General features: G+C 39.3%; 1 protein-coding gene across 1 annotated transcript in view; it reads left to right on the top strand.

The window, feature by feature from the left end:
* Window positions 1-20,029, top strand: part of LOC121377371 (dual specificity tyrosine-phosphorylation-regulated kinase mbk-2-like) — a 55,714-nt gene extending 35,685 nt beyond the window's left edge. Inside the window, exons 7-13 of the mRNA XM_041505346.1 lie at window positions 3,866-4,004; window positions 8,282-8,363; window positions 9,741-9,974; window positions 13,114-13,243; window positions 15,411-15,589; window positions 16,332-16,451; window positions 18,689-20,029. Of these exons, the coding sequence (XP_041361280.1) occupies window positions 3,866-4,004; window positions 8,282-8,363; window positions 9,741-9,974; window positions 13,114-13,243; window positions 15,411-15,589; window positions 16,332-16,451; window positions 18,689-19,347 (1,543 nt within the window). The 3' untranslated portion in view covers window positions 19,348-20,029. The remainder of the gene's footprint in view (window positions 1-3,865; window positions 4,005-8,281; window positions 8,364-9,740; window positions 9,975-13,113; window positions 13,244-15,410; window positions 15,590-16,331; window positions 16,452-18,688) is intronic.
* Window positions 20,030-20,885: the final 856 nt, after the last annotated feature.

Genomic DNA, 20,885 nt, shown 5'->3' with positions numbered 1-20,885 from the left:
TACAGTTTATTAGTTAATAATAATCGTACGAAGCACACGTGTAATAACAAGTGTTATTATCCACATGGTTCAACATAACCGAGTTAAAGGGACATTCCTGAGTTTGCTGTAATTTTTAAGATGTTATCGACTAACAGAGACTTTTTAACGATTGTAATTACATATCAAATATATTTCTCTGCATAACATATTAGTGGCTGTATATTAAACGCGTTTCTTTTCTTTTTTATATTTGTACTAGGTTAAATTTCATTTTATTTCCTAAAATATGTTTTTTTTTCGTCCACGCGAAATTATTTAAAGACAAACTCCAGTTTGGGCTTCTTACAAATATTAAGATGACCAGAAACACATTTAATGTACAGACACTAATATTCTAAATAAGAAAATATATTTAATATGTAAATTTAATAGTAGAAATATTTTATTAAAGGAAACATCTTACAAAGCCCCAAACTCAGGAATGTCCCTTTAATAATAATCATACAAAGCACACATGTAATAACAAGTGTTATTATCCACATGGTTCAACATAACCGAGTTAATAATAATCATACGAAGCACACGTATAATAACAAGTGTTATTATCCACATGGTTCAACATAACCGAGTTAATAATAATCATACGAAGCACACGTGTAATAACAAGTGTTATTATCCACATGGTTCAACATAACCGAGTTAATAATAATCGTACGAAGCACACGTGTAATAACAAGTGTTATTATCCACATGGTTCAACATAACCGAGTTAATAATAATCATACGAAGCACACGTATAATAACAAGTGTTATTATCCACATGGTTCAACATAACCGAGTTAATAATAATCATACGAAGCACACGTGTAATAATAACAAGTATGATGACATAATTTTGGGAAGCGACATCATAACATGACGTTGCTTCTCCAGTCCTAGCTCAGACAGTGCAACTGAAATATGACGTCATTTCATCGTCTCCTTCTAGTTGTGGCTGAAACATTCTCAGTTGGGTCTTGTCTCGTTTTTCAAGCCGCTTTCCATTCAGTTTGCGCACATTTTACAGTTTTTTGACGTCCTGCGTGCTCGTTCACGAACACATGCATTAATAAAATGTTTGTATAGATGGTTTGGCGTTTTGTGAACAGTAGTAGGCAACGTAGATACATATTTTAACACATCTGCATATAAATCTATACAACTATGGCTTGCCATGCTTGAATTTTTGCCTGCATCCGGTATGTTTGGCGCAAAGGATTTTGGGATATTAAGTTGGTGGTCGGTTCAAAACGCCGGACCAAAGCCATCTGAGACTGAGAGCGAGATCGACAGTAATAAACATTGTGGTTTCTTTCAATCCTTGGGGCTGGCAAATCATCATTTTATTAAAACAATAAAAGTCGTACATAACTGACAACCCCCTCCCCACTGTCGTACGCTTTAAATAAAGAAATAAAGAAATTATTACAGTGTGTCGTACTGATTTTACGAAACTCGTGTCAGGATTTTGGTATTGCGCGAGCGAGAGCGAGGATAATACATGAATCCTGACACGAGTTTTGTAAAATAAGTACGACTCGTATAATAATCTCTAGTTATTACCCATATGGTTATAAATATTTTGGTTCATATCAAAGTGATACGTCCCACTAGGGCACCAAGTGGGACGTAACACTTCGACATCACACAATGACGTCATCGAATGACACACTACAACCATACAGGAATAGAACATCAAGGAAACAAGTGATATAAATTAAGATCGATTATGGGTAATAAATAGGATATATTAAACTCACTTTCATTTCGTATCATGTTTATGTCCCTCGTGAAATAAAAAGTTCATTGTTACTCGCTAAAGCTTGTGACAAATGAAAATTATTTCACACTGGGACATAAACATGATATGAAACAGAAGCTCATTTAGTATGTCCTATAATTATATTACAAACTTTCTTTGCGTCACTTATGAACTCATGGGTACATGCACGTTTTAAATTATAAATCATGTATTATTACTTTTAAACTAGTGAGAAATATTTGTTTTGAATTATAAATCATGTGTTATTACTTTTAAACTAGTGAGAAATATTTGTTTTAAATTATAAATCATGTGTTATTACTTTTAAACTAGTGAGAAATATTTGTTTTAAATTATAAATCATGTGTTATTACTTTTAAACTAGTGAGAAATATTTGTTTTATATTTATAAATCATGTGTTATTACATGTACTTTTAAACTAGTGAGAAATATTTGTTTTAAATTATAAATTATGTGTTATTACTTTTAAACTAGTGAGAAATATTTGTTTTATATTTATAAATCATGTGTTATTACATGTACTTTTAAACTAGTGAGAAATATTTGTTTTAAATTATAAATCATGTGTTATTACTTTTAAACTAGTGAGAAATATTTGTTTTATATTATAAATCATGTGTTATTACTTTTAAACTAGTGAGAAATATTTGTTTTATATTATAAATCATGGATGTATTAGTTTTTAAGTAATGAAGTAGTACACGTTATATTACAAATCATGGACGGGACGTAGCCCAATGGTAAAAGCGCTCACTCGATGTGCTCTTGGTCTGGGATCAATCCCCGTAGGGTTTCCTACGATAACTATCTGTCAGAATGACCAAAATTTTTGACATCCAGTAGCCAATGATTAATAAATCAATGTACTCTAGTGGTGTCATTAAACAAAACAAACTTTAACTTTCATAAGGCTACCTGATCGGTGAGATCATTGGGCTGTTTCTCATTCCAGCCAGTGCTCCATGACTGGTATATCAAAGGCTGTACTACCCTGTCTGTGGGATGGTGTATATAAATGATCCCTTGCTGCTAATCGAAGAGAGTAGCCCATTAAGTGACAACAGCAGGTTTCCTCTCAATATCTGTGTGGTCCTTAATCATATATGTGTATGTCTGATGCCATATAACCGTTATAATGTGTTGAGTGTGTCGTTAAATAAAACATTTCTTTGTTTCTTTGAATCGCTTTCGAACTAATGGGGTACATGCACATTTTAAATTATAAATCATTGATTATTACATGTACTTTTGGACTAGTGAGAAGTATTGTTTTACATTATAAACTAAACTATTTCTTTTTAACTAAGTACTTGTTTTAGATTATTAATCATCTACCTGGAGTTTTACATTATAACTTGTCTGGGTATAATTTTTTAATGAATGGAATTTTACATTATAAATTGTCCAGGTATCATTTTTGAATGAATGGAGTTTTACATTATAAATTGTCTGGGTATCATTTTTTAATGAATGGAGTTTTACATTATAAATTGTCTGGGTATCATTTTTTAATGATTTATATTATAAAATTTTCTGAGTATCTTGTTTTTTAATTAATGAAATTTTACATTACAAATTGTTTGGGTATCATTTTTTTAATGAATGGAGTTTTACATTATAAATTGTCTGGTATCATTTTTTAATGAATGGAGTTTTACATTATAAATTGTCTGGATATAATTTTTTAATGAATGGAGTTTTACATTATAAATTGTCTGGTTATAATTTTTTAATGAATGGAGTTTTACATTATAAATTGTCTGGGTATAATTTTTTAATGAATGGAGTTTTACATTATAAATTGTCTGAGTATCAGGTTTTCTCTGAAGACTACATGTTAGATTTGGGCCACAACTATGGTATGTGCTATCCTGTCTGTGCAGAAGTACATATAAAAGATCCCTTGCAGCTAATTAAACAAAACATGTAGCAGCTTTTCTCTGTAGATTAATGTCAGAATTACCAAATGGTTCACATCCAATATCAGATGATTAATAAAACAATGTGCTCTAGTGGTGTCGTCAAACAAAATAAAATCATAAGTTTATTTTTATTTTCAGAATGAATCTGTATGAACTGATCAAGAAGAATAACTTCCAAGGTTTCAGTATAGCCTTGATACGAAGGTTTGCGTTCTCGCTTCTCCAGTGTCTCAAAGTTTTACATCGGGAACGCATCATTCACTGTGATTTAAAACCGGTTAGTATGTTTTAAACAAATCTGAGATGTTTTCCCCCAGTGTCCCTTATTCCTTCTCTCCTTTGATTTCCACCGTATTTCCTCCTGATCTTAGCAGCTCTGGCTATCTTTCAACTTCTTTCACTGTCCACCTCCACATCCCAGTCCTTGTCCAAGATTTTGATTTTCCCCAATGTCCCTTATCCTTTCTCTCCTTTGAATTCCATTGTATTTTCCTTTCTCTCCTTTGAATTCCATTGTATTTTCCTTTCTCTCCATTGTATTTTCCTTTCTCTCCTTTGAATTCCATTGTATTTTCCTTTCTCTCCTTTGAATTCCACCATATTTCCTCCTGATGAAGGGCAGCTCCAGCTATCTTTCAAATTCTTTCACTGTCCACTCCACATCCCAGTCCTTGTCCAAGATTTGATTTCCCCAGTGTCCCATATCCTTTCTATCCTTTGAATTCCATTGTATTTTCCTTTCTCTCCTTTGAATTCCACCATATTTCCTCCTGATGAAGGGCAGCTCCAGCTATCTTTCAAATTCTTTCACTGTCCACTCCACATCCCAGTCCTTGTCCAAGATTTGATTTCCCCAGTGTCCCTTATCCTTTCTCTCCTTTGAATTCCATCATATTGTCCCTTTTCTACTTCGAATTCCACCATATTTCCTCCTGATCAAGGGCCGCTTCTCCTATCTTTCAACTTCTTTCACTATGCACCTCCACATCCCAGTCCTTGTCCGAGATTTGATTTCCCCAATGTCCCTTATCCTTTCTCTCCTTTAAATTCCATCATATTTCCTCCTGATCTTGGCAGCTCCTCTTATCTTTCAACTTCTTTCACTATCCACCTCCACATCCCAGTCCTTGTCTCTATACAACCCTGTCAGGTGTTTGTCTCTTGTAACCATTTGTGCTATATACCTGCCATTTCCCATCAGTTTTAGAAGACTTTAAACAAATATGCGAGTTTTATCTTAATATCATTCACAAGCTGTGATTTAAAACCAGTAAATGTTAAAACAAAACTGAGATTTTAATTTTAGTATCATTCATTGTTAAACAAATCTGAGATTTTCATGTCAGCATTTCATTGTGATTTAAAAATGTTATTAAAAAAGTTTGTTTTGTTTAACAACACCACTATAGCACATTGATTAATTCATCATCGGCTATTCGATGTCAAACATTTGGTAATTCTGACACATCATCAGAGAAAACCTGCTACATTTTTTCTAATGCAGCAAGGGATCTTTTATATGCACATACGTACCATGGCCTTTGACCAGTTGTGGTGCACTGGTTGGAACGAGAAAAAACCAATCAGTTGAATGGATCTACCGATGTGGTTCAATCCTGTGATGCAAGCACCACGAGCGAGCACTCAAGTGACTGAGCTAAATTTCGCCCCCTAAAACTGTTAATTTTTTTTTTTAATTTAACAAATCTGAGATTTTTATTCACGGAATAAGTTTATTGTATGCAAGACATTTAATTCTGAGTAATTCTTGTTAATTACGGCAGGGCTAGTTCTGGCACTCGCCAAATTCGCCAATTGCGAATTTCAAAAAGAATTAGCGAAATAATTTCATGAAATAAATTATATTTTGTTAGAATATAACTGGGTATCTGTCGTTTTTGAAGTTTAGCAGATAATTTGGTGACATTTTCTGCTAATCCAGAGCTAGCCCTATTAAGGAGATCATGTAGCTTAAAGATGAAATTTCCTGTCCCAACTAGTGCAACACAACTGGTACATGTATGTCAAAGGCTGTGGTATGTGCTGTCCTGTCTGGAAAAGTGCATATAAAAGATGCCTTGCTGCTAAAGTTTTTGTTTAAGATCATGTAGCTTAAAGATGAAATTTCCTGTCCCAACTAGTGCAACACAACTGGTACATGTATGTCAAAGGCTGTGGTATGTGCTGTCCTGTCTGGAAAAGTGCATATAAAAGATGCCTTGCTGCTAAAGTTTTTGTTTAAGATCATGTAGCTTAAAGATGAAATTTCCTGTCCCAACTAGTGCAACACAACTGGTACATGTATAACAAAGGCCGTGGTGTGTGCTGTCCTGTCTGTGGAAAAGTGCATATAAAAGATGCCTTGCTGCTAAAGTTTTTGTTTAAGACCATGTAGCTGAAATATGAAATTTCCTGTCCCAACTAGTGCAACACAACTGGTACATGTATATCAAAGGCTGTGGTATGTGCTGTCCTGTCTGGAAAAGTGCATATAAAAGATGCCTTGCTGCTAAAGTTTTTGTTTAAGACCATGTAGCTGAAATATGAAATTTCCTGTCCCAACTAGTGCAACACAACTCGTACATGTATATCAAAGGCTGTGGTATGTGCTGTCCTGTCTGGAAAAGTGCATATAAAAGATGCCTTGCTGCTAAAGTTTTTGTTTAAGATCATGTAGCTTAAAGATGAAATTTCCTGTCCCAACTAGTGCAACACAACTGGTACATGTATAACAAAGGCCGTGGTGTGTGCTGTCCTGTCTGTGGAAAAGTGCATATAAAAGATGCCTTGCTGCTAAAGTTTTTGTTTAAGACCATGTAGCTGAAATATGAAATTTCCTGTCCCAACTAGTGCAACACAACTGGTACATGTATATCAAAGGCTGTGGTATGTGCTGTCCTGTCTGGAAAAGTGCATATAAAAGATGCCTTGCTGCTAAAGTTTTTGTTTAAGACCATGTAGCTTAAAGATGAAATTTCCTGTCCCAACTAGTGCAAAACAAATGGTACATGTATATCAAAGGTCGTGGTGTGTGCTGTCCTGTCTGGAAAAGTGCATATAAAAGATGCCTTGCTGCTAAAGTTTTTGTTTAAGACCATGTAGCTGAACTATGAAATTTCCTGTCCCAACTAGTGCAACACAACTGGTACATGTATGTCAAAGGCTGTGGTATGTGTTGTCCTGTCTGTGGAAAAGTGCATATAAAAGATGCCTTGCTGCTAAAGTTTTTGTTTAAGACCATGTAGCTGAAATATGAAATTTCCTGTCCCAACTAGTGCAACACAACTGGTACATGTATGTCAAAGGCTGTGGTATGTGTTGTCCTGTCTGTGGAAAAGTGCATATAAAAGATGCCTTGCTGCTAAAGTTTTTGTTTAAGATCATGTAGCTTAAAGATGAAATCTCCTGTCCCAACTAGTGCAACACAACTGGTACATGTATATCAAAGGCTGTGGTATGTGCTGTCCTGTCTGGAAAAGTGCATATAAAAGATGCCTTGCTGCTAAAGTTTTTGTTTAAGACCATGTAGCTGAAATATGAAATTTCCTGTCCCAACTAGTGCAAATGTATGTCAAAGGCTGTGGTATGTGCAGTCCTGTCTGGAAAAGTGCATATAAAAGATGCCTTGCTGCTAAAGTTTTTGTTTATGACCACACTGATGTATTTACCATTGGCTATGGAATATCAAACATTTGGTAGTTTGTTTTACATGAACATGTAGTCTTAGAGAAAATCTGCTACATTTTTCCATTAGCAGCAAGTAATCTTTTATATGCACTTTCCCACAGACAGGACAGCACTCGCCGCATCTTTTGACAAGAAAAAGCACAATGAGCAAGGGATTTTTTTTTTACCTCTATAGACTGCGTGACAGGATGTAAAAATGAGCTCTAGTGGTAGTGGACCGGCCTCGGTGACGTCGTGGTTAGGCCATCGGTCTACAGATACCGACGCCAAACCCTGAGTGAGTGCTCCGCAAGGCTCAATGGCTCAATGGGTAGGTGTAAACCACTTGCACCGACCAGTGATCCATAACTGGTTCAACAAAGGCCATGGTTTGTGCTATCCTGCCTGTGGGAAGCGCAAATAAAATATCCCTTGCTGTCTGTCATAAAAGAGTAGCCTATGTGGCGACAGCGGGTTTCCTCTAAAAAAAACAGTGTCAGAATGACCATATGTTTGATGTCCAATAGCCGATGATAAGATAAAAAATCAATGTGCTCTAGCGGCGTCGTTAAATAAAACAAACTTTACTCTTTTTTTAGTGGTAGTGGCGGATCCAGAAAATCCATTTAGGGGGGTGGGGGGGGTAATGACAAGGGAACTTTGGGCGAGGTTTGGGGGGGGATCGTAAAAAAAAATTGATACATAATAAAATTATAACTGTCAAAAAATTTAGGAGATGATGGGGGGCACCCCCTCCCCCCCCCCCCCGATCTCCCTCTGAGTGGTGTCATTAAACAAAATGATCTTTTTCTAAATGTATCACATACTTTTCATTGTTAACAGTCTTTACTTTCATTTCAGGAAAATATTTGTTTGTCTTTGTTTCAGGAAAATATATTGTTACGACAAAGAGGCCAAAGTTCGATAAAGGTCATAGATTTCGGTTCTAGCTGTTACGAGCACCAAAGAGGTAAGATTATGAAGTATGATGACAGCTGTTTAAATCCCATCAAGGCTGACTCCCACACTTTCATTCATTCATCTTTCTCATCTATCACCCTCTGTCTGTCTTTTCTAAATCTATTAATTTAGCTCTTGACTATTTTAACCAAACTCAAAAACTTTCCTTCCGTTAGTCTAAAAGGAGAGTAAAGGCCTAAAGAAAATGGCGGGACATTGCCCAGTGATAAAGTGTTCGCTTGATGCGCGGATGCTCTAGGATCGATCCCCATCGGTGGGCCCATTGGGCTATTTCTTGTTCCATGACTGCTATACCAAAGGCGTTGGTATGTGCAATCCTTCCTATGTGATGTTGCATGTAAAAGATTCCTTGCTACTAATGGAAAAATGTAGCGGGTTTCCTCTCTATATGTCAGAATTTATTTGACATCCAATAGCCGATGATTAATAAATCAATGGTCTCTAGTGGTATCGTTAAACAAAACAAACTACAACTGTTACGCTGTAATATTACTAGCCCAATGGTAAAGTGGTCGCCTGATGTGTGGTCACTTTGGGATCAATCCCCGTTGGTGGGTCCATCGGGCTCTTTCTTGCTCTAGTCAGTGCACTGCGACTGGTACATGTATATCAAAGCCCATATTATGTGCTATCCTGTCTGTGGGATGGTGCATTTATTCATCCATCCACCCATCCATCCATCCATCCATCCACCCACCCACCCACCCACCCATCCACCCATCCATCCACCCACCCATCCATCCACCCACCCACCCACCCATCCATCCATCCACCCATCCACCCATCCACCCACCCATGAAGTGGTGACGGTGGGTTTCCTCCCTCAATATCTGTGTGATCCTTAACCATATGTCCGACGCCATATAACCATAAATAAAATGTGTTGAGTGTGTCATTAAATAAACCATTTCCTTCCATCCATCCATCCATTCATTCATTCTGTATTCAATGATTAATATATTTTCTTTCAGTATACACATATAACCACCTATCCATCCACCCCACCACACACACATCCACACACCCACCCATCCACCCATCCATCCATCTCACCATCCATCCATCCATTCATCCATCCATCCATCCATCCATGCATCATCCATCCCACCATCCATCCCACCACTCATCCATCCCAGCACTCCACCCATCCATCCATCCATCCATCCATCCATCCATCCATTCACCCACCCATCCATCCATCCATGCATCCATCCATTCATCCATTCATTCTGTATTCAATGATTTATATATTTTCTTTCAGTATACACATACAACCACCTATCCATCCATCCATCCATTCCATCCCCCCATCCATCCATCCACTCATTCATTCTGTATTCAATAATTAATATATTATACCTTCCAGTATACACCTACATCCAGAGCCGATTCTACCGCTCACCGGAAGTGATCCTCGGCTTGCCGTACTCGATGCCTATCGACATGTGGAGTTTCGGCTGCATCCTCGCGGAGCTGTACACCGGATACCCGCTGTTTCCTGGGGAAAACGAAGTGGAGCAACTCGCCTGCATCATGGAGATCATGGGACTCCCACCCAACCCGGTCCTGGACCAGGCAACGAGACGGAGACTCTTTTTTGGTGTGTACAGGTGGTTTTCATTTACTAGTGAACCGGCCTCGGTTAAGCAATCGGACATAAGGCTGGTACACGGTTCGCAGTCCGGTACTGGCTCCCACCCAGAGCGAGTTTTAATGACTCAGTGGGTAGGTGTAAGGCCACTACACCTTCTCTCTCACTAACCACTAACAATTAAAGGGACATTCCTGAGTTTGCTGCATTGTAAGATGTTTCTGACTAATAAAATATTTCTACGATTAAACTTACATATTAAATATATTTTCTTGTTTAGAATATCAGTGTCTGTATATTCAATGTGTTTCTGGTTGTCTTAATATTTGTAAGAAGCCTACCGTATACGCAAATATGTCCGCGAATAAAATATACCGCGAAAATCGCGAACACGTTGATAGCACCGCGAATTTAATTACGCGCGTACTTATTTCTGATTTGGTAAAATAATATTTCCCTTATAATATATGGTCTTATCTCTACATGCCCAACCCATATCAGAATCAAGCAGAGATCCGTAAGGTCACGTAATTCTGTAAACCTGCACGGTCACGTGGATTTGATCGAAGTGACACACAGTTGGGGTGTAAATCTGTTGTTACGTAATATCAGTTTTGTTTGTTTTGTTTGTAACTTTGAATTGAAGTTCGTGGGTACCACCAATAATTAAAAGTTATTTCTTGTGATATTTGCGTTTTTCAATTTTCTGTATCGCATGTGCGTGTTCCATCGATAACATGACAATAGTCTTATCAGACATACATACAACATTGACGTTTCGCTGACAGCATGGTGAACATGTCCAAGTGTGTGCATGAAATTGTCATTGAAAAGAGTTTGGCAAATGAAATATGGGTAATTTTGATTTTATTATTGGGGGATACAGTCGCGAAAATAATTCCTCGCAAAAATGTAAAATGAAAGCCCGATCGCGAATTATTTTAGCCACGAAAATATTTGCGTATACGGTAAACTGGATTTTGTCTTCAAATAATTTCATACATACGAAAAAAATGTATTTTAGGAAATAAAATGAAATTTAAACACGTTTAATATACAGCCACTAATATTTTATGCACAAAAATATATTTGATATGTAATTACAATTGTTAAAAAGTCTCTTTTAGTCGATAACATCTTATAAATTGCAGAAAACTCAGGAATGTCCCTTTAACAACTAACCCACCCCCCCCCCCCCCGTTCTGGACAGTCAGCCCAGATAGCTGAGGTGTGTATGCCCAGAACAGTGTGCTTGAACCGTAATTGAATATAAGCACAAAAATAAGTTGAAATTGAAAATCATTCAGTAATGCAGTGGCAGAGTGGGGCCACCGATGGGGATCGATCCCAGACCAACCACGCTATCAGGCAAGCACTTTATCACTAGGCTATGTTCCTCTATCTAGTGCCTCATGTGCAGGAGGATAGCCACGCCCAGTGCCTCATGTACAGGAGGATAGCCACGCCCCAGTGCCTCACGTACAGGAGGATAGCCACGCCCAGTGCCTCGCGTACAGGAGGATAGCCACACCCAGTGCCTCATGTACAGGAGGATAGCCACGCCCAGTGCCTCATGTACAGGAGGATAGCCACGCCCCAGTGCCTCACGTACAGGAGGATAGCCACGCCCAGTGCCTCGCGTACAGGAGGATAGCCACACCCAGTGCCTCATGTACAGGAGGATAGCCACGCCCAGTGCCTCATGTACAGGAGGATAGCCACGCCCAGTGCCTCGCGTACAGGAGGATAGCCACACCCAGTGCCTCACGTACAGGAGGATAGCCACGCCCAGTGCCTCATGTACAGGAGGATAGCCACGCCCCAGTGCCTCACGTACAGGAGGATAGCCACGCCCAGTGCCTCGCGTACAGGAGGATAGCCACACCCAGTGCCTCATGTACAGGAGGATAGCCACGCCCAGTGCCTCATGTACAGGAGGATAGCCACGCCCAGTGCCTCGCGTACAGGATAGCCACACCCAGTGCCTCGCGTACAGGAGGATAGCCACGCCCACATTCTTTCTGCATTGCCAGAGTGGGACGTAGCCCAGTGTTAAAGCCCTCGCTTGATGGGCAGTCACTTTGGGATCAATTCCCGTCGGTGGGCCCACTGGGCTATTTCTCGTTCCAACCAGTGCACCACGACTGGTATATTAAAGGCTGTGGTATGTGCTATCCTGTCTGTGTGATGGTGCACATAAAAGATCCCTTGCTACTAATGGAAACAGGCCTCAGTGGCGTCGTGGTTAAGCCATCGGACATAAGGCTGGTAGGTACAGGGTTCGCAACATGGTACCGGCTGCCACTCAGAGTGAATTTTAACGACTCGGTGGGTAGGTATAAGACTACTACACCCTCTTCTCTATCACTAACCACTAACCAACTAACCCACTGTCCTGGACAGACAGCGTAGATAGCTGAGATGTGTACCCAGGACAGCATGCTTCAACTTTAATTAGAAATAAGTATGAAAATAAATTGAAATGAATGGTATGTATAGATGGTCTCAGAGTGGCAGTCCTCTTTTTGGCAGTGCAGAAAAAGTTAATGTTTGTTTTTGTTTAAGAACACCACTAGAGCACATATTTATTCATCATCGGCTATTGGATGTTAAACATTTGGTAATTTTGACATATAGTCTCAGAATTAAAATTTGTTTTGTTTAACAACACCACTAGAGCACATATTTATTCATCATCGGCTATTGGATGTTAAACATTTGGTGATTTTGACATATTGTCTCAGAATTAAAGTTTGTTTTGTTTAGCAACACCACTAGAGCACATTGATTAATTAATCATCAGCTATTGGATGTCAGACATTTGGTAATTTTGACATATAGTCTTAAAGTTTGTTTTGTTTAACAACACCACTAGAGCACATTCATTAATTAATCATCAGCTATTGGATGTCAGACATTTGGTAATTTTGACATAGTCTTAAAGTTTGTTTTGTTTAACAACACCACTAGAGCACATTCATTAATTAATCATCAGCTATTGGATGTCAGACATTTGGTAATTTTGACATAGTCTTGGAGAGGAAAGCCGCTACATTTTTCCGTTAGTAGCAAGGAATCGTTTATATGCAGTTTACTACACAGGACATCACATACCACGACCTTTGATATTTTTGTTTCTTTGTTTCAGATTCAAAGGGCAACCCACGCTGCGTTACAAACAGTAAGGGCAAGAAGAGGCGGGTTTCTTCTCGGGACCTACAGCAGTCTATTAAAACTAGTGATGCCAACTTCCTGGATTTTGTCAGACGATGTGTTGAGTGAGTGATATCATTATCCACATGGTTCAACATAACCGTATACAGATAATTTAGAATTTGTAAAGTGACGTCATTGGAAAAGAAAGAAATGTTTTATTTAAAGACGCACTCAACACATTTTATTTACGGTTATACAGTGTCAGACCTATGGTTAAGGACCACACAGATTTTGAGAGGAAACCCGCTGTCGCCACTTCATGGGCTACTCTTTCCAATTAGCAGCAAGGGATTTTTTATTTGTGCTTCCCACAGGCAGGATAGCACAAACCACGGCCTTTGTTGAACCAGTTATGGATCACTGGTCGGTGCAAGTGGTTTACACCTACCCATTGAGCCTTGCGGAGCACTCACTCAGGGTTTGGAGTTGGTATCTGGATTAAAAATCCCATGCCTCAACTGGGATCTGAACCCAGTACCTACCAGCCTGTAGACCGATGGCCTAACCACGACGCCACCGAGGCCAGTGACGTCATTGGAATGCTGACATCACTTTACATCTCCTTACAATAACACTAAACTGGGTACAGGACGTTTCTGTTTTCAGAATGCTGGAAAAATTCCAATGCAAAATTGCTATTGAAATTTTTTGTTTGAACGTTATTAATGCACGTGGGTGTATTTGAAGAAAACCTTGTAATTAAAAAATTGTACCTTTTACTAAATATGGATTTCAAGTGAAATATGCTACATTTGTGTATATTTATTGTGTACGAAGCCGAAAAGTGAGGGGACAAGACGTAGCCCAGTGATTGGGCTATTTCTCGCTTCGGCCAGTGCAACAAGACTGGTACATCAAAGGCCGTGGTATGTACTTATCTGTCTATGGGATCCCTTGCTGCTAATCGAAAAGAGTAGCCCTTGAAGTGGTGACAGCAGGTTTCCTCCCTCAATATCTGTGTTGTCCGTAACCATATGTCCGACACCATATAACCGTAAATAAAATGTGTTGAGTGCATCGTTAAATAAACCATTTCCTTTCCTTTCTTTTCTTATGCCCGGCGCAGACGAGCGTTTTTTAACGCATCCGTCTGCGTTAAAAAATGCAGACTCAATGCAGACGGATGCGTCTCGTGTGCGCCTACCTGCGATGCGTTCCTGCGATTTACTGATGATTTCTTTTATTAATTAATTTATTTATACTTTACTCTAGGAAAAATAACAAAGATTAAATGTAATTTATTAATACATTTTAAAACATAATAAACTTCATTTAAAACATTATGTACAATATACTATTACGATATAAATCTTTCTTATTTCACAATTGTTTGTTTTAATTATTATTATTAGGCATAGTACAATGAATGCAATAATTTATGTTTTTTAATTTCATCTATTACACATGCCTAGTCTTTGTTTCAAAGATGAGCAGTTGGAAATTATTTGTGTTAAAACATTTACCTGTTAGTCATTTTTAATGGTCAGGTCTGTTTTCACAGTTCTATTCATCACTGAAACCAGTAATTGTTAATTTTGTTATATGCTGTTTCACACTGATATATGACATTGGCATGGGGTTTTTTCATAAATTGCAATACATGCGTGGTATGCACGAAATACTGTGATTTTACTGAATCACTATTTTCACAATATGCTTTCGTAATATATGGCTATAAATACCCTAACTTCATAGAAAGTGAATTTGGAATAACACTTCATTTGACATGTCCAGAATGGCAGCCACCGTAGATAACATGAAAGGCATGTTACTGAAAAGACAGATGATTGGTCAATATAAAAATGTGAACACAACGCAGACGCAAGAAGGCACACATGTGCGTTTTTAGACGGATGCGGCAGGAGACGGATGCATTTGTGCGTCTAAAATCAAACATGTTTGATATTTGAAAAATCGACGCAGCGTTAAAAAACGCAACGCAGAGGGGGTCGCACATGAGGTGCTTTTACTGCGTTCATATGGATGCATTTCTTAACACAAGACGCATGCGTTAAAAACCGCTCGTCTGCGCCGGGCATTACAGACTGGAAAGTACATGTACATAGCACAGCCTTGACCAGTTGTGGTGCACTGGTTGGAACAATAACAAAAATCCAATCAGTTGAATGGATCCACTGAGGTGATTTGATTCTGTGACTCAAGCACCTCAGGCGAGCACTAAACCGCCCCCATTGCAGAGCTAATACAGTGTTTGATTTTAACCCACAGGTGGGACCCAGCACTGCGGATGACTCCCGACGAAGCACTGCAGCATGACTGGATCAAGGAAGGTCTGGTTCACCGCAAAGACCGAGTCTTGAAGAGCCAGCACAGGCAGAGACACACCTCCCCCGGTTCAGAGAGTCAACCAGACCCTTACAGAGTCCCGGCACAACCACCTGTCAAAGGTACGACTTGTTAATTATCCCTGGAGTCAACCAGACCCTTATAGAAAGAAAGAAATGTTTTATTTAATGACACTCTCAACACATTTGATTTACGGTTATATGGCGTCAGACATATGGTTAAGGACCACACAGATTTTGAGAGGAAACCCGCTGCCGCCACTACATGGGCTACTCTTTCTGATTAGCAGCAAGAGATCTTTTATTTGCGCTTCCCACAGGCAGGATAGCACAAACCATGGCCTTTGTTGAACCAGTTATGGATCACTGGTCGGTGCAAGTGGTTTACACCTACCCATTGAGCCTTGCGGAGCACTCACTCAGGGTTTGGAGTCGGTATCTGGATTAAAAATCCCATGCCTCGACTGGGATCTGAACCCAGTACCTACCAGCCTGTTGACCGATGGGCTAACCATGACTCCACCGAGGCCACTAGGCCCTAATAGAGTCCCGGCACAACCACCTGTCAAGAATACGACTTGTTAATTATCCCTCGGATCCCTGACTATCATATATACTATTATATATGTCAGAATTACCAAGTGTTTGACATTCAATAGCTGATGATTAATAAATCAATGTGCTCTAGAGGTGTTCATGTAGCCCTTAAGCTAGACAGAAGTTTTCAGCCCTATGCAAAACCTAGTCACTTTGGTTAGTGGTCAGTGGTCAGTTAAGAAACGGATGTTCAAACATTGCTATTTGAGTAGGTCTCACACCTTACATTTCTTCTATATTTTTGCAGAAAAGACAAAAAGTGATGAATGGAAATTGTCCCTCAAGGAAAAGAAGAGTGCCAAAACAAGGGAAAGAATTCCACCAGTGGGAGCGTCTGCTGAACATAGCCATGAAGAGATTGCAAGTGGTGGGTATAAAGTGTGAAATGTAAACTGAAATCAGCTTGGCATGGCATAGGCAAATCCATAGGGACAATATCTGGAGGAAGGAGGGGGGGGGGGGGGGGGGGCAGGGGGGCTACAATATATAGAGGATAGGCCACAGTCTCTAGTAGGGGCACAATTAAGCCATATTTTTACTTTTCTTTATATAGAGTAACATGATACCTTTTCTTGTGCATCGATTCCTATTTCAATTTTGTATCAATTTATGAAAAACAGTTCATTATTTCCTTCAAGAAAAAACAGAAGGAAATGTTTTATGTGTGGTCCTTAACCATATGTCTGATGTCATATAACAGTAACTCTTTGATTTAATTGACATTGGTGTGTGTGGGGGTACTCCAGATAAATTAAAGTTTGTAGCCTACATGATTAAGGAAGGAAGGAAGGAAATGTTTTATTTAACAACACACTCAACACATTTTATTTACGGTTATATGGTGTCAGACATACATATATGGTTATGGACCACACAGATACTGAGAGGGGAAACCTGCTGTCGCCACTTCATAGGCTACTCTTTTCAGTTAGCAGCAAGGGATCTTTTATATGCACCATCCCACAGACAGGATAGTATATACCACAGCCTTTGTTACACCACCAGTTGTGAAGCACTGGCTGGAAGGAAGAAATAGCCCAGTGGGCCCAATCGGCGGGAAGGAAAAACAGGATATGTCAAAAAGTCTATGATGTGGTGTTTCCACATTTAACTGTCTTTCATCACAGTGTCAGAGGACAGGACTTAGCCCAGTGGTAAAAGCGCTCACTTGATGCGCGGTCGGTTTAGGATCGATCCGCGTCGGTGGGCCCATTGGGCTATTTCTCACTCCAGACAGTGCACCATGACTGGTACATCAAAGGCCGTGGTATGTACTATCCTGTCTATGGGATGGTGCGTGTAAAAAATCCCTTGCTGCCAATCGAAAATAGTAGCCCATGATGTGGCGACAGCGGGTTTTCTCCTTCAATATCTGTGTGGTCCTTAACCATATGTCTGACGCCATATAATGGTAAATAAAATTTGTTGAGTGCGTCGTTAAATAAAACATTTCCTTCTTTCATCACTGTGTCACTTGAGTTATGTTTATTTTGTATTTTTACTGGGAAAACCCTGTGAATCAGGTATTGTGATACGAATCGTATCATGTGTTATGTATATCGTGTTATTATCCCAGCGGTCACTCATAACAGGGAAAATATTTTCCATATTTTCTTAGTGAGAAATACTCTGCATTGGTTTAACGAACAATACTATTGGACAATTTGACGCTTACAAACCAATGACTTTGTCGGTATTAAATATGACGTCATTACGATTTGACAAACCCAAAATGACGTCATGTAGTTTAAAGAGTTTGCCTTTACGGGTCTCTGTTTTTGGTGTTAAATTAATAACAAAATGTCATTTTAATGCAATTCATTATAGATTTTGAAGCAGAATAAAGAGAACTTGTGTGTTTTTTTAATTATCTATGAACATGATTAAATTACAACGTAGTAATTCTCAGAACAGTGCGTATTTAGTGGTTTACATCATTTCTGTACAGGTTGGCCTTCGTGCATGTGCGTGAAAAATAAAGGTTTTTAGAAGAAAAAAATAGCTGAGGTAATAAATAGAATAACAAACTCAGTTTTAGTTATTATCAAATTTATGTCCCTCGTGAAATAATTTTCATTTGTAACTCGCTAAAGCTCGTGACAACTGAAAATTATTTCACTCGGGACATAAATTTGATAATAACTGGTAACTCGATTATTATCCTTTATATATGTATCATATCATATATCATGAAGTAGGTGTACCCCTATTTAATTCCAATAAATTATTTTCTGGGTTTTTTTTTAAGTTTGTTTGTTTTGTTTAACGACACCACTAGAGCACATTGAGTGTCATAATCATTGGCTATTGAATGCCAAACATATATTATGGTCATTTTGACACAGTCGTATAGGGAGGAAACCCGCTACGTTTTTCTATTAGTAGCAAGGGATCTTTTATATGCACCATCCCACAGACAGAATAGCACATACCACAACTTTTGATGTACCAGTCGTGGTGCACTGGTTGGAACGAGAAATAGCCCAATGGGTCCACCAATGGGGATCGATCCAAAAGCGATCACGCATCAAGCCAGCGCTTTACCACTGGGCTACGTCCTGCCCCTTTCTGTTTTTAATGATTGTTTTTGTTTTTGTGTTCTAGTTCCGAGTGTGAAGAGTATGAGAAGTGGGAAGAAACCAGAATCGCAGGATGCGGTGGAAGAATCGATTGAAAAATTGAGCTTGTCGCATTCCGGCGAAAAGGTTTCTCTTGTTCAGGTGTCGGGTGAAAGGATTAATCCTGCACATGTATCCACGGTCAAGTTGAATCCTGTGCATGCATCTAGCGAGAAGATCAATCCTGCACATGCATCTACTGACAAGGTCAATCCTGTGCATGCCTCTGGTGACAAGGTCAATCCTGTGCATGCCTCTGGTGACAAGGTCAATCCTGTGCATGCCTCTGGTGACAAGGTCAATCCTGTGCATGCCTCTGGTGACAAGGTCAATCCTGTGCATGCATCTACTGACAAGGTCAATCCTGTACACGTCTCTGGTGACAAGATCAATCCTGCACATGTCTCAAGTGACAAGGTCAATCCTATGCACACAACAAGTGAGAAGGTCAATCCTGCACATGCATCTGGAGCCAAAGTCAATCCTGTGCACATGTCTGGCGACAAGGCAAATTCTGCACATGCATCGGGTGATAAATATAACGTTACACATGTAGCAAGCGAGAAAATCCTATTACTCTCAAATGAAAGGCAGGATTCGGTTCTCGACGACTCAGGATCGGGAAAGTTTTTCCCGCCCATCTGAAGACGGCAGGATCGGTATAAAATTGTTCCACGTGTTGCGTATACGAAGATGTACGTGTATGTGGATTTATTTCAATAATGCCATACAACCATTCCTTGCTCATTTATCACCAGTGACGACATGTAGAACTGTACTTGCTCAACTGAAACATATATTGTACCATGGGGAAGGGGGGGGGGGGGGGTCACCAGGTCCCGAGACACACACTCCCACTCATTTGGAGTGCTCTTTTTTATGACTTTTTTTTAATATTAATTCACCATCCACAATATACAACACAAAATTATTATCCTGAAAACATATTTCTAAACATCATTATTTCAATGTTTGAACATGCTCAAAATCCCCCTTTGGGAGCTACATGTACAGGTATAGAGACTATTGTCTTCAACAAAAACAAATTGCTGTTTTAAGAATTTTGTGACACCCTCCCCCCCCCTCCCCCTGGATCCACCTTGTGAACCCAGTGGTGTAGTATTAAATGTGGCTGACCAATGGGTGGATATTATAAGTTTGTGCTATAGCCCCTCCCCGCACCCCACCGTCCATAAATAAATCTCAACTTCATCCACTTTTGAAAAATTAATCATCGGTCATTGGATGTCAAACATTTGGTAATTCTGACTCGTAGTCATCAAGAGAAAATCTGCTACATTTTGCTTAATGCAACAAGGGATCTTTTATATGCACTTTCCCACAGGCAGGAAAGCACATACCATGGCCTTTGACCAGTTGTGGTTCACTGGTTGGAACGAGAATTTTTTTTTTTTAATCAGTTGAATGGATCCACCGAGGTAGTTCGATCCTACAATGCAATCACCTCAAGCAAGCACTCAGTTAATTGAGGTAAATCACGCCCCCCCCCCCCCCCCCCCAGGTTTATTACAAATTATCAATGTGCTTGATTTTTTAATGCCTTACACTGCATCTGTTCCAAATGTTAAAAACCACACACACATGAAAAATGGCTTTCAATCTTTTCTAAATTCATGCCCACATGGCATCTGTGCCATGCGCTAAAAACCACACACACATGGAAAATGTCTCTCGTTCTTTTTTAAATTCATGCCCAAACTGTGTCTGTGCCATGTACTAAAAACCACACACACATGAAAAATGTCTCTCATTCTTTTCTAAATTCTGATCTCACATAGCAAACCCTACCTAGATATGCTATAAAATTTGAAACTAGGATCTGCCACTTTAATAGTGGAGTAACTTTTTAAACTTAGTTGTCAGTTCATTGGCTCTATAATCCAAATTTGCTTTCCGTCCACCCCCACCCGCCATTCGACGTAAGCACCTCAAGCGAGCACTCAACAGACTGAGTTAAATCCCCCCCCGGTTTTCTCAGAAGACTGTGTCAGACTTACCAGATGTAATTACCCCTACACTCACCACCCACCCACCCACCCACCCACCCACTCCCCTGGGCTCCTTTCTCCTACACCACTTGTTATATCTGTGATTTGTAATTTTTATTTTGTTTCTTTGTTTGTTTAAAGGGACAGGCCCTAGATTTTAAACACTACATCATA

This window comes from Gigantopelta aegis, chromosome 7 (assembly GCF_016097555.1).
Source record: "Gigantopelta aegis isolate Gae_Host chromosome 7, Gae_host_genome, whole genome shotgun sequence".
Lineage (NCBI taxonomy): Eukaryota > Metazoa > Mollusca > Gastropoda > Neomphalida > Peltospiridae > Gigantopelta > Gigantopelta aegis.
This window is presented reverse-complemented; position numbering and strand designations above follow the sequence as displayed.